We start from the raw sequence: 16,216 nt of genomic DNA, 5'->3' as shown, positions 1-16,216 counted from the left end.
GTACACACCTGCTGGCAACCATTTTTATGTACTTTTGAAAGAGTTACATCACAAAAGATATTTTCACGCTACGTAAGTACTTTTTTTGGTATTAGAATATTATACTGTAACAAAGTAATTTTGCTTAAACAAATAAAAACTATTAACCGAATATGTAAGTGGACACCTTAATTAACATTTCAAGAAAAAAAGATTAGTTTTGTTAATTAACTAGCATTGTTGTTAACAAATGAAGCTGAAATGGCGTCTTGGGGACAATTGTAACAATAAGTAAAGGGACGATTGTAACAGCTGAAAATAAATAATCTTATGTTTACAAGCCATTACTTAACTCTTTAAGAACCACCAATAGTTTCCTATATCATTTATATTATGTTGCATGAGCATTATTTTATTTGTCACCTTTCACAGCATAAATTAAAACTTAAAACCCCTTAAAGTTAAAGTTTAACCCTTTAGGTCTCTGCTCATTATTATTTTTACTCCTAAAATATCACTACTATTTTGATCAATAATAAAATCTATCACAATTATGATAATATGTATAATTAACTATGTTGTAGTTGAATTTATGAACTGTTACAATTAACCCCGTAAGTGGGGACAATTGTAACAAGTGCACGACTATCAAAAATTGCTAATAACTAATATAATAACATTTAAAATAAGGTATTTATTTTTTTTTCTAGTAGAGGATAGTCTACTTTAGTCGTCGGTCAATTAATACTAATAATATATTGGATTTTTTGTTAGTTAAAAATGGTTAAGTAAAAAATGTTGCAATTGACCCCACTCTCCCCTTCTTAATTGCATATAGATTCTTTGAAAAAATTCAGTTAAGAAAAACAAAACTAAATTTGAGATAGAATGGAAAATTCCTGCAACTAAGCTACCTAAACCACTTTTTATTTATAACGAAACCTACCAGCAAAAGTGGCTTATACTTAATTGTTATTTAAGGTTTAGTTAATGATTTCGTCTTTAAATTAATTGGTTTTAGAAAATAATCGTATAGAATGGTCATTTTTATACCAATGAACGTATCCGTTTATTTCTTTACTATTTCGGAGAATTTTAACGAATTCAATTTAAAAAAAGAAAAGATTGACTAATACAGTAGCAAGAGAATTATAATATAAAAATCTCTTATATTATAATTCTCTTGCTACTGTTTTAATCAATCTAAGTAAGAGTGAACTATAAAAAATATCGGATCAAATTACGATGTAAAATACCTGCACTTTGGGTGCATCATCCGTAAAATTTATTTTCATCGTATTCTTAACAATAAAATTTGTTTAATTAGAGTGATCCAGTGATTTGGCGGTAATTATTACTGTAAAAATTTCGGCCTTTCAGATTTTTTTGTTCCGTAACATGTATCAGTAAAAAGAACCGGCTGAATGCCCGTAATTATTTTGATCCGATTTATATATATATTTGATAGATTAATTTTTCCCGGAATATTTCACTCTGTAATTCTTATTAACTCATAAATTCTTTGAAAAACTTCGTTAAGAAAAATAAAACTAAATTTCTTGATTAAAGGGAAAATTCCGGCAACTAAACTGCCTGAACCACATTTTTTATAACGAAACCTATCCACAAAAAATTGGTTTATACTTATAATTCTGATTTAAGGTTGATTTTATGATTTCGTCGTTAAATAAATTGGTGTTAGAAAATATTCGTATATAAAGGTAATTTTTATACCAATGAGAGTATCCATTTATTCTATTACTATTTCCGAGAATTTTTACGAGTTTAATTTAGGAAAAAAAAAGATTGACTTAAAACAGTAGCTAGAGGGTTAACTTTCATAAGAGTGCACTGTAAAAAATTCCGGATCAAATTATGGTATTAAATACCAGCACTTTGGGGCGCAACATCCGTAAAATCTTTTTACAGTAAAATCCATTTTTACCGTAATCTTTACAATAAAATTTGTTTAATTAGAGTGAGCCAAGGATTTTACGGCAATTATTACTGTAAAAATTACGGTATATCACATTTTTTTGTTCCGTAACATGCATCAATAAGAAGTACCGGCACCCTGAGTACCGGTAATTTTTACAGTAAAATTATCCAGAATATTTCACTGTGTATAACACTCAATTAGTCATAAATTCTTTGAAAAACTAACTAAATTTCATGATTGAAAGGAAAATTCCGATATATATATATATATATATATATATATATATATATATATATATATATATATATATATATATATATATATATATATATATATATATATATATATATATATATATATATATATATATATATATAGAATATATATCGGTATTTTCCATTCAATCATGAAATTTAGTTAGTAAAAAACTTCTATTAATCTTTTTATATTAGTTTCTTTGTTATAAAACTTCACAACCTAATTAATTATTCAAGTCGAAACACTTTCTCCTACTTTTAAAAAGCCACATCCTATTATTAAATCTATTTTTGGCACAAGTATGCATAATTAAACGTAAAGACTTTTTTCCCTTTTCTCTTTGTGGGAATCGCGCGACCATTTTCTTAAACCAATAGTAATTCCTAAGATTTCCCTTTTTCCCGCCTTTGATAGAAAATGTTTTGAATATACTATGTGAAGCTAATAAAATATTTTTTGCCTTCCAACTGCTGTCTGCGTGGCCTAATAACGCTAACCGTGACTGCTACCCTTTCAAGCCGGCTGGATTTATTTGCAGTTGGTTTGGCCCTTTTTTTTTTCACTGGTTTCACTTTAAAAATGCTCTTTTCTAATATATAAAAATAAATTAATAAAAAGAAAAAGTAACGGGAGAGCACTTATCACTTAGATGGGGAATGGAGCTGCCATAGAAAGAATAAAAAAGTCTTTACGTTTAATTATGCATACTTGTGCCAAAAATGGATTTAAGAGCAGGGTGCGGCTTTTTAAAAGTATGAGAAATTGTTTCGATTTGAATAATTAGTTAGGAAGCGAAGTTTCATAACAAAAAAACTAGCATAAGACGATTAATAGAAGCTTTTTATGTTACATTCCCCCTCTCAGAAAAATTTTAACTAATGTCTAAAAATTTCAAAATTTATCCATTTGCAAAGCTTTCCCTATGATAACACACTTAGAATGAAAAAAAAATTGTGATATCAACAAGATATAAAGTAACATGAATTATAAAAAATACACATTTGTACACAATACAAAAAAAAAATTTCATAATGTCTTCGAGGAAGAAAAACAAATTTTGTAGTAGCGCTACCATCAAATTGAAGTGTTAGATCTTCATTTTCAATAGTTTTTGTGATTTAAGATTTTTCAGTCCTTTTTGAAAATCACAATAAATAAAGATATTCCTCATACTAACACAATTTAAGTAAACTTTTCACTTAGGATAAGAAAATCGATAAAAAATTTCTTAAAAATTTAAATATTCAGAAACATGAACGATAAATAATTTGAAAATACAAGTGATATGAGATATAAAAATACAAATTGACACTTTTTGTCAAAAAAAATTTCAATCTGAAATTGGAAACACTTTCTCATACTTTTAAAAAACTACATCCTGTTCTTAAATCTATTTTTGGCACAAGTATGCATAACTAAGCGTAAAGACTTTTTTTCCCTTTTCTCTTTGTGGGAATCACGCGAGCTTTTTCTTAAATCAATAGTAATTCCTAAGATTTCCCAAAAATGTAGCAAAATAGAGGGAAATTCATTTGCTACTTTCCCTAGGATAAAAACAAGCACACAATTTTGGAGCGCGAATTTGAGCTCCGCCTTTAATAGAAAATGTTTTGAATATACTATCTGAAGCTAATAAAATATTTTTTGCCTTCCAATTACTATCTGCGAGGCCTAACAACACTCACCATGACTGCTACCCTTTCATATATATATATATATATATATATATATATATAAGTTCATATAGAAGTTCATAACGAGTTCATAACGAAGAATAAAACAAAGAAAAATAATAGACATATGAAAAAGGGAGGGAAATAATAAGTAAAAAATAGCAAACAACAGTTTATTAAAAATAACAATAATAAAAAATAAAAATAAAAAAAATAAAATTAAAAAAAAAATCATGAAATGTTAATTAAAAAACCGGAAGAAAAAAAAGGATATAATCTTTTCTTCAGCCCACACGATTATATCCGCAAAACAGAGTGCTTTCTGATATTGTATCAATAAAGCCAAAGCTAAATAAATTAATACAATAGTGTGAGGAGCACTCAAAAAAATTTTTTAAAAATAACAACAAATGAAATAGATCACAAAAAGTACAAATAAGAAAAAATAACATGTAAAAACAGATAATAAAATAAAATAAAAAGAAAAAACATTAAAAAGGGGGGACTATAAAGCGAGCAGCAAAATCAGTTCAACTTACATGGACGGATATTTCTCAAGAATGATTTAAAAATGTTTTCGCAGAAATATTGCCAGATTAAAAAATATGAAAACAAAAGATGAAAACAAAAGCGCAAATTGAGTGTAACAAGAGGGTTTTAAAGTGTCGTTCTTACTGCACTGTTGAAGTGATTTGTTATTCTGAGTTTTGATTTGTTAGTTACCAAGGATGGGCCCAAAATGGATGTGCGCAAGGTAATATTACACTGGATAATTTTAAAAATTGATCATAAATAGTTTTAGAAGATAGATGTTTATTTAAGAAAAAGTATAAAATAGAAAAGAGAAACATAAATTGCCTGTTTTGCAGATAATTTTAGCCGCGGATTTGCACGATATGGATTAGCACATAGAAAAATTATTTAAATTATCAAAGAAAAAATTCTTTCAATAGATAATTTTGACACGGATTTGCCCGAAATGGATTTGCACATGGAAAATTGTATAAATTAATAAAGAAATTTTTAACCATATATATATATATATATATATATATATATATATATATATATATATATATATATATATATATATATATATATATATATATATATATATATATATATAACCATATATATATATATATATATATATATGTATATATATATATATATTAAATTCTTTTACTTAATTTGTGCTACTGAAGATTTATTTTTTGTCAACGCAAACAAAATCTTAACAGAAACCTTCTGTTCTTAGTCTCACGATAACAAAATAGTTTCTTCTTCTAGTCAAAGCTACCGGTGGTGAGATTCGAAAAACAGATGATAACCTTCAACAGTTATGAACATATATCTCCTTTTCGTATTTATCAGCGCAGCATGTAAGTATAAACTCAACGTTATTAAAAATATTAAGTAAACTCTTTTTTCACAATGACAATTAAGCATCAATTAAAACATTATCGATTATTGATTATAGCTAACAGTAATCAAATAGTGTAATCGCGATCAAATTTTATTATAATATCTTATTAATATTGTAATCGCAATTGCGTGAATTTATAAGCAAACGGGTGATTACGACAAATAGTAATCACGTAATCATAAGACACAATTACAAATACTATATTGATATATTTGTCATGGTGTTTTAAGATTTCTGTCAGAAAGCAGTTGTTTCAACACAAAATAGAATAAATTTATAGAATAGAATAATAGAAATATAAAATAGAATAGAATAATAGAAATATAAAATAGAATAGAATAATAAAAATATAAAACAGAATAGAATAAATAAAATAGAATAGAATAATAACAATATAAAATAGAATAGAATAAATAAAATAGAATGGAATAATATTTTATTGCAAAGTATAGAATAAACAACAGAATTTTATCTTACAGTTAGTTTCCTCTCATTAAAGTAAACCCCTTTTTGTACAATCACCTTTAATTGGTTAGCTTTCACCAAATTTTGGATCCAATATTATTCCAATTGCATTGAATCGCCTCACACAGACGATTTCAGTTTATAACATTTCTGTCTCTGCTGCACTTATCCAACTGATTCATCTAGCACTGTTTTAAGAATCATTGCAGTAGTGCATTTATTTATGGCAAATGTCATTAATAAACTGGTAAAACCACGAAACTGAGAGGGCACTGAGAGAGCTATACTCCGTTGCAAATTTAGAAAAGACCATTACGGTATAGAATAAGTAATCAAAATTTTATTGCTTTAAATTTTAATAAATGTAACGCATTTTTATTTATATATATCGTTAAATAAAATTCCATTCGGAATAGATAGCTATTCGCAATATTTTTGCACCTTTTTTGAAAGGTGTAAAGCTACCAAATAGTACTCTTTCATCAAAAGCTTGTTAAGAACAAAGAAAAAAAAATTTAGAAAACGAAAATGAAAATTTTAATCTGAAATCAAAGATGGCGAGACAAGAAAAGAGACCTATGAAAAAGCAAAACTAATAAATCGGAATAATCTAAAACTTGTTTAATAGTTTCAAATTTTCCTTGAAAATTGTCTTCTTTAATGAAACCTTCCCATGATAATTGTTTTCCAAATGCACGGAACACAATAGGAAATATTCCTCCGCGACAAGACACAGGTCGAAGCAAATTTATCCCTTAAGTTCATAAGTTAAAAAGTCTTTTAATCAGATAAATATCAATTAGATGCGTGCATAACATTAACATTATTTGCATTTTAATTAAACAACAGAATTGGACGCCATGTTAGCTAAGGGGATAGAAAGTTCGCCCCCTATTGAGGTGACCCGGATTTGAATCCCAGCGATGGCTGGTCGATACGAATTCCGCACCCGACTTACACTGACCTCAATGCTGACGCAAAATATCCTCAGTGGTAAAGCATCATGGGTTAGAGTTTCCTTGTCGTTAGGCTAACCATGGAAGGTGTTCGTGGTTTTCCTCTCCATGTAACGCAAACGAGGGTTTGTTCCACCAAAACGTACTCCGCGAAGGCGAATTTCTCCCAATACTTGATCCAGGAGTTCCCTTGTCTTCTGTATTAGGTTCAAAATTACAAGGTTACGGAGTTGAACACTGGTAGTTGTAAGCTCAAAATGGGGTCGACTGTTCAACGTCGGTTATGAAATAAAACAACAGAATATGTATATTTCTATTTATTTTATATATTATTATGTTATATATATACTATTATACTAGAACATTATACTAGAATAATATATATTTCAATTACATTATTCTAGAATCTATATATTTCAATATATTTCAGGGGCGGGTCATCCGATGCAAAACCCCGATTTGTTCCAAGGGGATATACTTGGAATAGATAGCATAAAGGTAAGGATTTATACAAATTTTAAATTTAACAAAGTCTCTAAAAGACTGTGTGTTATATTGAGGTAAAATATGATAGAGGAAATATCAATTGGCAAATATAATTCCCCAAGTTATTTTCAAAAGATGATACCTAGGATCAAGTCAAAGCTTTGATAGAATTGATTAATAAAAAATAATTAAAAGCACATTTTTTTAAATGAAATATTCTATTCAGTTTGGAGCTTGCAACTAAAGATGAAATCAATTGATTATGCCTAACCATGTGATTTAAATCAGATTTAATTGGATACCTGTAAGCGACGTTACGTGTGTATCGAGTCTAATTGGTTTCTGAATCGACAAATGCCTACAATGACGTCACTTTTATGTATCCATTTGATTGTTTGTTTGTTTTTTTTTCGAACAATTACTATTTTGGAATTTTTATATAATTTTTTTAACATTATTTTATTTCTCAAGATAGCTACAGTTCTGAATATATCAGTTTTTTTTTATTTCAGGGATCTGCATTTAATTATGCCATCAAAAGAATTTTTTTCTGAAAACTATGGCAGGAAGGAGGCGTCTACCACCAATAGATACAATTCTTAAGACCATAGTATAGACCCAATAATTGGGCAGAAAAGCGCTTCAAAGTTCGGACCTCTTTAGTGTTAATTTTACTTTTTGCGTATCTCTCTATATCTCAAGAACTTTTCAATAGAACTGAAAAAGTCTTGCACACAATTATAAAACTCGTTTATCCAAAGATAATGTCATGCAAAAAAGAAGTTTTATCAAATATTTATTATTTTTTATTATTTTATTTAATAATAGTCGAAAAGAAATTTGCATTATGAGATACACTATTTTTTACATCATTTTAATGAATATAATTTTACATGGCAAAATACAAAATTTGAGCAAAGTCGGCAGAATAACTCCAGAGAAACCAAATTTTAAGTATCTGGCTTTCTTGAAATTTAATTTCTCTGGAACTATTCGACCGATTTCGCTCAAATTTTGTATTACATCCCAAAACATTACATTCGTTAAAAAAAATTTTAAACCTTACAATTCAAAACTTTTTCGACCATAGTAATAAATAATAAATATTAACTCAAAGTTGTTGTTTTTTGCATGGAATTATCTTTGGATAAACGAATTTTATAAGTGTGTACAAACAATTTTCAATTCGCTTAAAAAGTCATCTATATATAGTGAATAACACAAAAAGTAAAATTAATATTAAGGGGTCCTTACTTTGGAGTCTTCTGACCAAACTCTTGGGACCATGTTTCCCATATCACGACTACCCCATATTTTGGGGGTAAAAAATCATTAGTCAGAAAGGAATAACAAAATGTATCGATTTCATTATTAGGAAGATTTAATATCGTTTTAAGTTAGAAGGGGTATATTTTATTCTATAAGAAATACCAAACGATTTAATAATTTCTTATGAGTAATTTAATCATATTTTTCAGAATAGTAATGGGATTCCTATAGAATTTATAAAATGGCTTGGTGGAAAAATTCCTTACAATATCTACAGACAAAAAATTCGATTAAGAAAAATACCAAACGATTTATTAACTTCTTTTATCAGTTATTTATTCGTATTTTTCAGGATCGCAATGGGATTCCGATAGAATCTATGAGATGGCCTGGTGGAAAAATTCCTTACAAAATCGACAGTGCATTATGTAAGAGAACCTTCAATTAGTTTCTTCATTTAATTCAATTAAATCTTCTTAATAATAATTAATTAAGAATATTTTAAAATATCTCAGAGGTATTCATTAGTTTCATTAGTTACATACCATCATATTTATATAATTTTTTATTCATGTATTCAGGACAGATAAAAAAAAATCCATTTGTGCACAATTTTAATGTATCCTCATTATATTCTTTCATAGGGAAATTGGAAGCCAACATAGAAAAAGCCATGAAACATATTTCCAGTCGAACCTGTATAACATTTGTGAAGAGGAAAGATGAAGTTGATTATATTAATATTTTTAAAGGGGACGGGTAAGCATAAAAATTATAAAGATTTAGCGATTCTTCATTCTGGCTCTAATTCAAATAAGTTATTATTTTGAAATGTTATGAAAAAAAAATATAAAAAAATAGGAATAACAGAAGTTTCTTTTCACAAAGCTATGAAGAATTCGATTTTAAGATTAACCAATTGATATGAAATAATAAGAAGCTGTAATAATGTCTTCGTTACTTAATTGCCTTGTTACAGCTATCTGACTCATCTTACATATCTTTACATTGATTCTTATTTATGGAAAAAATTTATCTCTTTTTCGTCTAACATTACCTCTAAATAAAGTTTTTCGCCTTGTAAGTGCGTATAAAATTTTAAAGTAAGGAAAACGTGGAACTCTAACAATAATGAAAAAATATTCTTATAATTATATATGTTCTGATCAATGTGAATATAGTCGGTTATTATTAATACTAACCAGTCGATAATAATAATAATAACCAAATAAGCCGGTTCAAGTGAATAATTTAAGCGAATTTATCACACTAACCGGTTATTATTAATAATAGGCTATAAGTTTGCTCAATGTTATTCCCTCGCTTTTTTATTGGTGATACTTCCGTATCGTGATCTGCCACGCCAAATACAATCGCCAAAGCGCAAAATTAATTTCAAACTAAAAACATTTTTTAAAATAACGGTAGATGTTTGTTGTAGAGTTGTCTACGAGTTATACCCTTCGAATGGGTCCCTTTATGGGAAATTTTTTTTCGTTCCTCGCTGGCCGCTGCCCGGAAGTTGCCAAGACTTGGAGATTATTCTGCCACAGATCACAATACGGAAAGAAATCTCCCCATTTTACTTCTCCCTTTGACCAAAAGAAGCGGTTATAGTTAATTTTGACCGGTTAGTATTAATAATAACCGGATTTATCACTTGAACCGTAACACATATACAAAGAGGCACACCCGTGTCCCAAAGATATATAAACAGTTTAATCACATTGATCAAACTTCATTGGTTATTACTTATAATAACCGGTTTAAGTGAATAACTTGTAATATTTCTCACTTTGACCAAAAGAAATTATTATGAATATTGACCGGTTAGTGTTAATAATAACCGTAATTATTACGTTAACCGTAACATAAATAATAATCATGATTTTAAAAAAAATAGACTGTCACTAGCTAATGTTTTTTTGTAAACTGCTTTAAAATATGTGCACACTTGAATTTTTAAAGCATACACATACTTCATATAAAAATCAACACATACCAGAAATTATGTGTTTGAACTATACATAATGTAATATAATTTTTATTATATACTTAATTTAAATGCAATATAAATATAATTTTTTATATCATAAAACGACATACCTATTTTATGATACCGTATCATACACTGTAAAAATTCCGAATCTAATTACGGTAAAAAATACCGGCACTCAGAGTAACGGTGCTTTTTACAGTAAAATTTTACGGAACAAAAAACATGCCGTAATTTTTACAGTAATATTAACTGCAATAGCACTGAATCACTGTGATTAATTATATATTAGTTTACAAATTACGATATAAAATTTTAAGATAAAAATGGATTTTCAGTAAAAAAGAGTTACGGATGATGCACCTAGAGAGCCAGTATTTTTTACCGTAAGTTGATCCCAATATTTTTACAGTACGGTATCATTAAATGGTTGTGTTATTTTATGATACTACATTGATTCTTAACTATAAAAATTACATTTATATATTTATATTATATTTAAATTATGTATATGATTAACAACAAGCTTAGATTAATTATTTTAGTTTTCTAAAAAGTGTATCTTAATACATCTCTTCCAATAAGTTCTTCAATAACACAGGTGCTATTCTTATTGGGGCAAAACTGGTGGCATGCAGCCTGTATCTTTAGGAAGAGGTTGTGATCCAATAGGTACCATTGTCCATGAATTAAACCATGCTATCGGTTTTGCACATGAGCAAAACAGATCAGATAGAGACGAATATATAACCATATTCTGGGAGAACATTGCACCGGGTAAGTACTCTAACTGATAAAATTTAATCTTTTGTAAAAAATCAAATTTACCAATTTTAACCTAAAAACAGACTGGGATAGCCTGGTTGGTAGGGTACTAGACTCACGATCGTGAGAACGGGAGTTCGAATTAAGCCGGCTGAAGACTCCCTGTGTAGTAAATGGTGAGTGGTGCACGTTAATCAGTCGGGTAACAAAGTTCTTCATGTTCCTAAAGCAAATTATACCACTGGAGGTATATCAAAATGACGATCTGTGAATGAATGAATGGATATATGAATAGGTTCTCCCTATAAACAGGTGTGACGTACGGGTGTGTCAGAAGTCGAATTCTTGGTCATAGATGGCGCCACTGGAATGCAAAATCAATCGCACCCCCAGTGCCTTATTGGCCTTGGACAACAACAACATCATAAAAACAATATTATGAAACATTTTCGTAATAATTCATCTTGGTACATAGTGAAAATTGTTTTTTTTTCATGTTATTGAAGAATAAATATCAGTTCGATTCAAAAGGTTGGTGGAGAACATAATTAAAATTACGTAAAGTAAATTATAAGTATATTGGAGGTACAGAGTTTAATTATCCGTAAGGTGTAAGTTATTAAAAGAAAATGCCCATGCTTATGCATGGTAACAGTAACAATAGAAAAAATTGATAAATGTTCAGTTAATCAGTAGTTTGTTATAAACACTTTGAAGCGGGGTGATGCCCTTCGAACAAAATCGTCGTTGTGTTCGTCGATACTGTCTTCGCATCGTTCATAAATCACTGCCCATGGCCAAAGTCCCATTAATATGGCTCTGAATTTGACTTAACAATCAAACCAAGCCAAAAGCCGAATCGTTTATCTACCTAAGCACTTTCCTAATCTGCCTCGGTCATGTTGGGGTTTAAAGCAGCCTCGTTTCTATTACAAGCATAGTGGTAGAACGTGTCACAGGCAATTCATACTAATCATTTATAAATCGTTCTAGAAAATACGGGTGAGCTTAGCACTAGCTTCATTCTTCACAAGCCTCCGCTGTGACTAAATTTACTAACTCATCACATAAACACTAAATATAATGTTTGAAAAAGTTCATAAATGCATTAAAAAAAATGAATTTTTTTTATAAAAAAAAAAATGTGTTAAACTCTAAAACGCTTGGCAAAGGGGCATTTGGAGAATTTTAGCTCAGCTTTAAGAGAAGTCAGTAGGGCATATAAAAACAATACTAAAACTTGCCTTTTTCGATGTATCTTTTTTTCAGCATTGAAGCAAGATATCGCTTCAGTTTTTTTCACAGAATATTTACATATATATGTTTTAAAAGTAATGACTGTTAATATGCATCTTTGGCAGAATTTTTTTTGTTAAATTATGAATTGAGAACTTTTAGTTTTTTAAAAAGCTTCATCATTTTGGAGGAAAACTCTTTCATAACTCAAAAAGTATTCCTGGTAATTTTAAAACATTATCACAGCATACAACTGATATAATCTCATATGTACCCTAAAAATTTCAAAGCACTATCACAAGTAGTTTTTTTTTTTTTTTTTTTTTTTTTTTGAAAAGGCGCAAAATGTACTGGCTTCAAAAATAAACCAGCCTTTCCCTGTCGCGTATCTATCAGGAACATATTACTTTCTGAAAAATTTATTCCAGTCTATAATTGAAACAAATTTTCTTTAACAATTTTCAGACTCCTATCTGCACTTTTTTTTTTTTCTTTTCTCCAAGCTTTGGACATGTACCTAGGTCATTATGGACCCTTTACCATATAGCCCAAAGCTTGGCTACTGGTCCGGCTCCACTCCAGCCTAGGAACGAGCCCAGTCAGCAAGAATTTATTGAAAGCAAAAATATTTACAAACTTCTAAATATAATTTTGGCATAATTTTACAAAGTGGTAAGAATGAATAAAATAGATAGAGTTGTTGACATTTTACAATTTAGATATGTTTAACTAAGCAAATATCCAGGAATTCCAATTTCTTTTTGAATGTTTATGAGATAAATTTTTTACGGTACTGTAATAGTTTAATAATTTTGTTTCTTTTTCTTTTTTTTTTAAGTAAATTTAGTTAAGGTTAATGTTCCAAAAGTACAATGAGGAATTCATAGATATCCGTGAAGTTAGAAGAGTTAGAAAATAATCTGCACTCCATGAGCGTCTTCAATCTGATACAGTGCCGTTCCTGGCGGGTATGCAGCGAATGCCCCGCACGCAGGCGCCTATTTTAAGGGGCGCCAAATTCAACTATTCGAAAAAAATCAAATTATAGCAAATTATTAAAAATAAAATTATAGCAAAGCTGTAAACTTTGATTTCAGGAAGAAACAATAAACTAATATAAGAAGTAACTTCTACACTTTGCTTCTAGATTTAGATTTTTTGTTAATTTCCGAATGGACGTGTTTTATTTATGACCTATATTGTACGTTAATCGTCTATTTTATTTGATGTCGAAAATAAATTTTTTGTCATATTTTTTCGTTGTTTTATTTTATTACGCCCATTTTCATAATCAAACACTTACACTAAAGTGACTTTAGTCTATAAGGAAACTATTCAGTTTAAACCTCAAACTAAAAATGATTATGAAAATTGACCTTATCATCAAAATTTAAGCATAGTATATAGGGGCGCACAAAATTATTCTTGCACGCAGGCGTTCGCCACCCCAGGAACGGCACTGATCTGATATATTACCGTCGTTGAACAGCCGACCCAATTTTTTGGATTTACGACTACTAATGTTCAACTCCGTAACCTTGTAATTTTGAACCCAATCCAGAAGTCAAGGGGAATCCTGTATCAAGTATTGGAAGAACTTTGCTTTCGTGGAGGACTTTTTGATGGAACTAACCCCCATTCGTGTTACTTGGAGAAGAAAAGCACGAAAAATTCCCACGATTATCCTGATGGCAAGGAAACTCTTACCCATGATTCGTCTAGCACTAAGGATGTTTTACGTCAGCACTGTGGTTGGTACGAGCCGAATGTGGTATTCGTATCGACCAGCCATCGCTAAGATTCGAACCCTATCGAAAGGCGAACGCTCTATCCCCTGAGCCAACACGGATCTGATGATCATAAGTGAACTTAGCGCGTCTACGCAACAAATTTAAACTTTTCATACAACTTGAAACAGTGAAATACGGTTTTGAAAATTCGCTCTTAACTCCGTTAAAACAGTATTTTATTATGATTTGTAATACAAATTATATCATATATGTTGTAATTTAAACTTAGGTGCGGAGGACCAGTTTGAAAAATTCCAACCAAGTCAAGAAAAGATCTTCAACAAATTTGATTACAACTCTATAATGCTATATGGGGAAAGTGCTTTTTCTGCAAATGGATATGAAATTACCATGAAAGCCAAGAAGAAGGGTGTCAAATTAATAGAGCCTTATGACAAAGGAAATCTCAGTCCCAGTGACGCATTTCGTATAAACAAACTGTATGAATGTACATAAAAATAAAGTTTATTTTTAATGTATTCATGCTTTTTTTTAACATTTGAAAGTTTCATAAATCGCAATCCGTAAGTGTTCTTCTGTTAAAGTGATGATTGCAAAAAAAAAATTTGACAATGCCCACCTGGAGAATGACCTTTCGTCATACAGGCATCTGAAGGGCAGATTTATTGGCCAGAATTTCAGGGGCACCCTATAAGGGGGGCCAACGTTATTCCCACAGTAAGGACAAATAGCACAGAGAAGGAAAGAATATCTATGCCTTGCCTGGGATTCAAACCCAGAACCTTTGATGTAAGGCCAGTTCCCTGACCCTTACACAGGCTGGTCGGCAGTGATTACGAAACAACCAGCCGCATTTTCAATTTTATGAGTATTTGCTCTCTAAATTCTCGTTGTTTATATATTCAGAATTATATATAGATTTTGCATTCTGCCCCTCAAAACATTACATTCCTTAAAATGATGCAAAAATTGTATACCTTACATTTTTTCATGCCATTTTTTACTAATTTGACTCAATGAAAAGAATATCATTGGTATGTTCTTAGAAAATTCTTCAAAGTATATGTTTTTTCAAGATATAAACTAAAAAGGAAAAAAAATTAAGATATACAAATAAATTTGAAAGATCTTATTTAGGCACATATGCATTATTGCTAGTGCAAGTATTTCCTTTCGTAAAAACTATTTAATATAAGCTATGAGGAGGTTTTCCAAATTAATTAAATGCGGCTAATTGTTTTTCGTTTTAAATATCTTTTTTTTTTTACGGCAGGCACTGAACTTTCGTTTCTCATCACTGAAGATGCCGGAAGTGCTGCTCATTTAACGTTCCCTTTGGGCACCTATGAACCTAAGTCACGGAGGCGAGCAACATTACCCACGCTACAGATACCAGTTTATAGAGGCCAGAATCACACAATAGAGAACAACAGAGAGAGAGAGAAACATCAATGCCCTGAGCGGGATTCGAACCCACAACCATTGGCTTCACAGTCACTGCTCCGCCACCTGGCCAACTCCTTTTAACTATTGAATTGAATAAAATAAATGGTATCCTACACATTCTCAAAATAATTTCGTGGAAAGCTGTCCATAGCATTTTTCATCCATAGATTATTCAGTTATAGAAAAAGATTAGGGATCATATACTGTGATTTATTTACACAAAGCAAAACCTGGAGTTTGAATAGGTGTCATTATTACTGAAATGCAATGAAATTCTTAGGCAAAGACGAATGAACAACAAAGAAAACTTAAGGCTAATTTTGGGAACCTTTAAGGTGCGAGAAAAATGGGAACATAAGCTGTGATCACTTGATTCGTAAAACCCTTAAATGCATTACTTTCAAAATTTTTGTCACCATATAAATGAAAGAACACTGCGTACAACAGTAACATTTGATTGAATCAAAATTGATTATTGTGCAGTAAGATAATTTAAATGAAATATATATATTTAAAAATTTCAACAAAACAAGCCCTTCTTGTTGATTTAAAATAAGCACTGTTTTTCCTC

The 16,216-nt window shown here is 29.8% G+C and overlaps 1 protein-coding gene across 1 annotated transcript; it reads left to right on the top strand.

The window, feature by feature from the left end:
* Positions 1-5,105: 5,105 nt before the first annotated feature.
* Positions 5,106-14,717, top strand: LOC107444354 (astacin-like metalloprotease toxin 5). Its single transcript, XM_016058468.5, has 6 exons — positions 5,106-5,231; positions 7,127-7,194; positions 8,804-8,879; positions 9,096-9,210; positions 11,049-11,224; positions 14,468-14,717. The coding sequence occupies exons 1-6, from the start codon at positions 5,192-5,194 to the stop codon at positions 14,692-14,694; spliced, it is 702 nt and encodes a 233-aa protein (XP_015913954.1). The 5' UTR covers positions 5,106-5,191; the 3' UTR covers positions 14,695-14,717.
* The last annotated feature ends 1,499 nt before the right edge of the window (positions 14,718-16,216 follow it).

This window comes from Parasteatoda tepidariorum, chromosome 6, assembly GCF_982258835.1.
Source record: "Parasteatoda tepidariorum strain Cologne lab strain chromosome 6, Ptep-v5.0, whole genome shotgun sequence".
Lineage (NCBI taxonomy): Eukaryota > Metazoa > Arthropoda > Arachnida > Araneae > Theridiidae > Parasteatoda > Parasteatoda tepidariorum.
Note: the sequence above shows the minus strand (reverse complement) of the source record. Positions and strands in the feature narration are given on the sequence as shown.